At 33.6% G+C, this 7,517-nt stretch overlaps 1 protein-coding gene across 2 annotated transcripts; it reads right to left on the bottom strand.

The window, feature by feature from the left end:
• Positions 1–2,243: 2,243 nt before the first annotated feature.
• Positions 2,244–7,267, bottom strand: LOC108764430 (uncharacterized). 2 transcript variants are annotated; one of them, XM_018512687.1, is made up of 2 exons: positions 7,096–7,267; positions 2,244–3,119 (listed from the first exon to the last, which is right to left on the bottom strand). In XM_018512687.1, exons 1-2 carry the CDS (start codon positions 7,166–7,168, stop codon positions 2,881–2,883), a joined length of 312 nt encoding a protein of 103 aa, XP_018368189.1. In that variant the 5' UTR covers positions 7,169–7,267; the 3' UTR covers positions 2,244–2,880. The 2 variants fall into 2 exon arrangements, with proteins under 2 accessions (XP_018368189.1, XP_018368190.1); XM_018512688.1 differs by having other exon boundaries at positions 2,244–3,116.
• Between the last annotated feature and the right edge of the window lie 250 nt (positions 7,268–7,517).

Raw genomic sequence — 7,517 nt, 5'->3', positions numbered from 1 at the left:
TTAATAAAGAGCATACAACGCCAGTTAAAATTAGCACAAATATATTCAATTTACATCAAGTAAACGTTTCGGTCACCGTCTGACCATCATCAGTACATCAAATTTTATATTAAAAACATATATAAATTATCAAATATCAATTGTACAAATCAAAAGAATTATTTTCGTTTGCAAAAAGTATAATTATTTTAAAATAAAAATACGACAATCAATAGTAAGAAGTCGATTCCAGTCCAAACACGATAAGAATACTTTAGAAGTGGTTGTACATCAAAGTCAATTTGTTATAATATACAAAATATATCCATTTAAATATGCGATTGCCAGATGCACATATTTGCCGATATATATATTAAATCAAATCGTCACAAATTCATCTTCCACAACAAAATTCTTTTAGAGTCAAACAGAACAAAACTTTTAAATTTAAGAGAATATAATTTTTCAAATAAATTATCGTTATACTGAGAACAACATTCTAACTTGTAACTTGTTACTTGGCTTTAGAATGTTGTTCTCAGTATAACGATAATTTATTTGAAAAATTATATTCTCTTAAATTTTAAAGTTTTGTTCTGTTTGACTCTAAAAGAATTTTGTTGTGGAAGATGAATTTGTGACGATTTGATTTAATACATATATCGGCAAATATGTGCATCTGGCAATCGCATATTTAAATGGATATATTTTGTATATTATAACAAATTGACTTTGATGTACAACCACTTCTAAAGTATTCTTATCGTGTTTGGACTGGAATCGACTTCTTACTATTGATTGTCGTATTTTTATTTTAAAATAATTATGCTTTTTACGAACGAAAATAATTCTTTTGATTTGTATAATCGATATTTGATAATTTATATATGCTTTTAATATGAAATTTGATGTACTGATGATGGTCAGATGGTGACCGAAACGTTTACTTGATGTAAATTGAATATATTTGTGCTAATTTTAACTGGCGTTGTGGCTGTATGCTCTTTATTAATTTTTTGTTAAAATTAAAGATTATTTAAAAAAGCATTTGAGATTAATAATAACATAAACAAATAAAGTTTTTTATGTAAATGTCCGGACGTAGTATATATCCGGTCACTGCAAAGATGTTTACTTTATATATGTGTAATTACCTCATTTTTAGCGCAAAAAGTTTTCAAGGTTTCAACTCGTATGGATCTATTGAAACATACATAATATAAAGAAAGTATTAAAAAAAGGAACATTTATTTGTTACATTTATTTTGCAGAGCTTGTCAATTATCATATAAGTGAAAGTTGTATGATGCCGAATTAAAACAGTGTACATGTATTCTCCACAAAATTCCATGCGCAAAGCAGCATGTTAATACGAATATCGTATAATATGATATCATTATTCCTTTGTTTTTGAATTTACACGTAGACTTACAATGGGGTTTTAATCCCCAAAAACAGAGATATATTTTGTTACATTGAGCAGACGAGAGAATTTCATCCTTTGCATGAATTCTCATTGTCGACGAGACGACCGCAAGATCAACGAGACGTAAAAAATATACGTGACTGCGAAAAAAAAAATATATATCCCTGTTCATTAACCCTCGACAATACCGGACAGAATTATTTTTAGTTTATCGCGCGTCATTTAATGAATTTTTCCGGTCACGCGAGTAACGCTTTGTCGCACGGATTGCTAGCAAATTCGCAACAACTGCTTGACCATTGTCACGATGGCCGCTCTCAACGTGATGAACACAGAAGAGCCCTCGTGATGCGATTCGTCACATTAAATGAGAGGAATTTCAATCAAAGTCAAAGGCGGAACAAATAATTGTTATTGATGGATACATGCTTGTTACACTTTAAACAATCACGACACATGTTGCGAGAGATATTAACCTATCAATAACATGATAGTTTCTCCAATAAATATTATATCCAAGATATAGTTTTAGGTTATCAAAATTACGTAAAAAAACAGTAGTTAATTTTTTTTTCATTTTGTTGCACAGAATCAACGGTTTTGCTGAAGTATCTAAAAATTTAGTTAACTATAGATCTGAAAATAATTATAAAAATAATTATATAGAAAACTCAAGATAATTGAACGAAAATAGATCGATAAGATTTAAACTATAAGTGAAAAATGCCATATTTAATCGAGGCGGTTCTTCGTGCTTAATAATATTTCTTCTGATTTTATATAATTTCCAATCATGAACAGAACTAGAGTATAAAATTATTTTGAGATCAATAACAACTAAATTTTTAGGTAAGTACTTCAGCAAAACCGTCGTTTCCGTATAACAAACGATTGAAGATGTCGCTTTTCACTTATATATGCTAAGATAGTTTCTAGAACGTTAAAGTTATTTGCAACATTGTTCAGCATATTTAAGCATCTTACATAATTATTTTGATAGTGCAACAAAATTATTTTCAGATCTGTACTTATCTAAACTTTTAGATACTTCAGTCAAACCATTCTTTTCGTGTTTTTACGCGAGAAAAATTGCGACTTTTTAAGTTGCTGCATTCTTATTCTTTTTATTTAAACGAGAATTCAATTATTTATAGTTACCATTATTCTTTACACGTTTCACAAAGTAAAATAATTTTCTCAATTTTCTCAAGCACAAAATCGCGATGTGAATAAACGTCACGATGAATATTATGAACGAGTAACAATAAAGTTAGACACTGCTCGCGAACGGTAGCACTTTCGCACAATTCGACATTTATTAGCAATATAGACGATAACACAAGAACTTTCTTCTCTCATTCTCTCTCTCTCTCTCTCCCTCCCCCCCCCCCCCTCTCTCTCTCTCTCTCTCTGTCTTTCGACATTTGAATTGTTTGGCACCGTGAAGATCTCCTCGGGAACATTTCGCGAAACTCTCAGTTCAGATCTTCGCGCTGCTGCGTGTTAACTTTCTGTTTACTCGGCGTGCTTGGCTGCGCGTTTAAACGTAGGCAGAGCTTCCTTAATGCCTTCTCCATTTCTTCAGGGGTGACGTAGCTTTTACCAGCCACCGTAGCTAAGTTCTTGGCGTCTACCAGGCACTCCTCCAGCATGCTTTCGATGACGGCCGAGAGGGCGGCCTGGGCTCCGCCGGATATGGCATACGTTTGACCTGCTATCCAAAATTAGTAGGATTTATATGACTTTTCCGATGAAGAATAATGTGATAAAGCTCACTGAAGAGAAAAGAAAACGTATTATTATCTGCCATACATCGAATTACGCCTTAAATTATTCGGTATAATATTCTCGTAGTCGATCAAATATTATAATTAAATAATAAAATGATTATAATTGCTCTCTTTTTGCATGACCACTATCGTTCTTATGACCCATTAAAGATTCATCATAATACGTTTTATAATTTCATCAGTACATAATATGAAATATATTTTATCCTATTTTAATTCGCGTAAAGATAAATTTTTCAAGCGCAAACGAGAACGACCCGTATCGATTAAAATCGATAAGAAATTTAACTATTAATCAACGTATTAAATTTAAAACGACTAGTACAAGGAAGTATGTGCCACTTCTTCTAAAACCACTCGCGTTTCTAATGTAACGACAAAGACAGATTTTGATGGAACGTGAATCTGCGCTATACCGAATCGTCCGCGATTGATTGCGAGGAGGGGTATCGCGGTACGATTGATCGACAACTGTTTCGGCTTCGCACTCCGCGCGTATTGGCATACATTTTTTATTTCCACGTGGATGTATTCCACCGCCGATCCACATCCAACGCCCCGCGCGGCGGATTCGACGGACGGAAAATTGCGAGACGGGCGAAGAGAAAAGCAGAAATCGGTTGCACGGGGGTGCGCGCTTACCCCCCTCGTGAGGGGAGGGAGGAGGGGAAGGAAGCGAGCGACCTCGCGGGAAAATGGTCCTTTCAGCGCTCGATGAAATATGGATCGTTTGTTACAACTTGCGTGTAGCATACGCCATGGCGCTTCTGAAGGTGTCTGGACGAACACGAGAAGTCCTTTTCGCTGAGGAGATACGATCAGGATTTAATCGTTGGCGGATAAATCGATATTGGAGACGTGCTTTGAGACGCTATCTTTGATGTGCCCCGATTGGTGATTATATAGAATCGAGAACGGATAAAAATTCGCAAACCTTCATTCGTTCACAAAGCCGAAACCGCAGCGTTTGATGCAACCATGGTCGCTTCGTAAAGAAATAAGATATAACGACCGATAAAAAATTGAATAAAAAACAGCGAATGCAACATGTACAAAAAATAACACGCAACTAGTGCAATGCAACTAGATTACTGACGTTGAAATATCGACGATGCGTTACGATTAAAAACTGTGATTATACGCTGCAGGCAAGCTGCATTTTTGCCTATACTTTTGTTATTAATTACGCGGGAAAAACGATTTTGCTGAGATATATAAAAATTTAGCTATAGATATAGATCTAAAAATAATTTTAACAATCATAATTCCTATAAAATTAGATCGACGAAAATAAATCAATTATGAGAAATAAATCTATTTTCGGTCAAACCTGATCTTAATGCTTAAATATTTTAGGATGAATTTATATACATACCCAATTTTGTAAACCACGCGCTGAAATCTTTTCTGGTCTTAAAACATAATCATGAATTAGAATAATAATATTACATATTAAATTGACAAGCAATTTAATAAATTTATGGCGCTAATAAGTATCTTTGAAGGATATTAATAATTTAAAACTGATCTAAACATCTCAAAAACTACATAATTTAATTTATTATGTGAAATATTGCCTCAACCGAGATTCAAACTTAGATTTCAAAATTGGATATTCACTCTGAAATAAATATTTAAGTATTAAGATCTGTTTTGACCAAGAATTAATTAATTTTTTAATTAAAAAAATTAATTTATTTCTCTTAATTGAAAATAATTTTGTTGAACTATATGCCAATATAATTATATCTTTACATTGGATATCAAAAGAGCAACAATAATTCAATCTCTTGAATTAAATAACATTTTATTATTTTTAATTTTTATCTGTGTGAAAATGTAAATCAATCCATTTCTGTGATTAATTTCAAAGTAAACATTATCCATATTAACGTACGTATTTAATAAATTTATTTTTTAATCGAAAAAATAAATTTATTTCTCTTAATTGAAAATAATTTTGTTGAATTATATATTAATATAATTATATCTATACTATGTTAGATATCAAATGAGCAACAATAATTCAATCCCTTGAATTAAATAATATTTTATTATTTTTAATTTTCATTTGTGTCTAAATGTAAATCAATCCATTTCTGTGATTAATTTCAAAGTAAACATCATCCATATTAACATACGTATTTAATAAATAATAAACTAAATTTAAGTCAAATTGAATACAAATCGAATAATTGTATTGAGTTAAATTGTTTAACCTTATTGTTTGAGTTAACAACATATTGAGTAGGAACACTGACGATAATGTAGATATAATTAAAAGTAACTCAAATTGAGTATAATTTGGCATTATAAATTTAACAATGTAGGAAATCAAGCGTAAATAATGCTGCAAAAATTTTTGATATTCTAACAACCAACTTAAGCATTCTACATAATTATTTTGATAGTCCAAAAAAATTGTTTCGGATCCATGTTTAGCTAAATTTTTAGATATTTCAATGACTACGTTTACAAGACACCCTTGATAATATCCGTAGTTATGAAATTAACCGATCATAGCTATTATTCTCAAGAATGGAATAACCGTGGCCATTTTTATAACTACGAATATTATTACACCCCAATTAAGGATGCCATGTAAACGTAGTCAATAAAATCATTCTTTCCATACATCGTAACGTAATTGAAACACTAATTATAATATGACGTAAGATGAAATCGATGCGAAAGACGGTCGTTATCACATTTTTACGTTTTCTTTCCTCATCAATCGCGATTCATACAACGCAAACATGTCTCGATGTATATCCAACGTCTCAAGCTATCCGAAGAATTTATCATTCTAACAAAGGAAGATAAGGAGTTTTTGGACGCCTATAAATCTTAGCTACGTGCCAGGCAACGTGCTGCAATCGTGAGCGATAAAACGGTCCTGCGATTACTCGCGCCTCGACCGATGCGATGGCGAATTGCATTTCTCTCAGCGAAATGCACGGCGAACGATTAAACGTGTCAGCGGATTCTTACTTCCAACCTGCCGTTAGTTTGCTGCGCCGTTCTTAATTCCGCCGCTATACTCGTAACGCTATACCCAGGTACATATAGGTGTGGTCGCATTTTATCGACGTGGGTGTATCTCATTTCGTAAAGTGCACGACCACTTCACTTCTCGCCTTCCCTTTTCTCCCCTTTGCTCATTCATCCCCCTTCGGTTCCTATCACCGTGATTTCCACCCGCTTCGCGCCCCTTTCGATCTTGCCCGTCTCCACTCAACCCCCTATCGAAATAATACGTCGCATTTCTGACGTGTTCTGCGACTCGATGACGGAACAACGTACCGTAAGTGATGCGGGCTCAATGGAGCGTGCAAGCGCGCGAGCTCATCGTCCGCAATTTTCAGAACGACCAAACACTCCCGAGCGACTTGCACGATCGAAACGCGCGCTTCGAGATACCATTCTTGTATGTACCGAGATTATATTGCGCGTTCACCTCACAAAGCATCGCGGCAGGATATAAGAGAGAAAGAGAGAAAGAGAGAAGCAGACTGGAGATGGGGGTGGTGTATGTTCTTTGAAGCCAGGACGCCCCGTATATTGTATGATACGAGACGCGGGCGAGAAAGATTGTAATGGATTTTCGTAGCTTGGAAAGTGAATCGCGCCTGAGATGGAATAAACGCGAGAGCAAGGCTCTCCACGTCGTGTCGCAACGCATTTAATAACGCGCGTTAAATTATCTTCTGTCAGCGAATAATTATCGCATGGTCGACAACAGAAAATTGAAGTGGAGCGCTATTTTCTCGCTAAGGAATTTTCTGCTTCTCAAAATTTATAATAGTCATATAAATTAATCAAGTACTTTTAATAATAATAATAATAATTAATGATAATAGTTCACTTGTAGGTTAATCTTATTACGAACATCTTACGTACTTGGACCTTCCTTCATATCGAAATGTAGTTTTCTAATTCGGCGCCATTTGTCAGGTCGAATTTTGCGACGCATGCTGTAGCATCCGTAACTTTCTCTCTTTGATTATTAATTTAAAGCATAATAGATAAAATAATTTTGAGTTTTGGTCCCAAATGAAACGTCAGATCAATGTTATTCACGAAACAAATGTTTGACGCTGTTCAAGTTGTTCTATAATATTAGTCTTTACGCTGTACTTCAAGTCTTATATGTGCACAATTTTATTTTTTTAATTTACGTATAAATTTATGCTTTAGTTTTATAAATACAATTATTTGAACTTGTCAAGTCACTGTGTCTACTACAATTTTCAATACTTTCCTACAAAAATACAATTCTATTATTGGGCATCGTGGCATTTCAAAATTGCAATCATATAAAA

The sequence above is a fragment of the Trachymyrmex cornetzi genome, unplaced genomic scaffold (assembly GCF_001594075.2).
Source record: "Trachymyrmex cornetzi isolate Tcor2-1 unplaced genomic scaffold, Tcor1.1 scaffold422, whole genome shotgun sequence".
Taxonomy (NCBI): domain Eukaryota; kingdom Metazoa; phylum Arthropoda; class Insecta; order Hymenoptera; family Formicidae; genus Trachymyrmex; species Trachymyrmex cornetzi.
Note: the sequence above shows the minus strand (reverse complement) of the source record. Positions and strands in the feature narration are given on the sequence as shown.

What these genes read in the sequence shown, in the direction of transcription:
- LOC108764430 (XM_018512687.1), bottom strand. Translation starts at nt 7,168, where the DNA reads ATGCGTCGCAAAATTCGACCTGACAAATGGCGCCGAATTAGAAAACTA. An exon ending in CGATATGAAGGAAGGTCCAA is followed by an intron (nt 3,120 to 7,095) that starts GTACGTAAGATG and finishes AATTTTGGATAG; the next exon opens with CAGGTCAAACGTATGCCATA.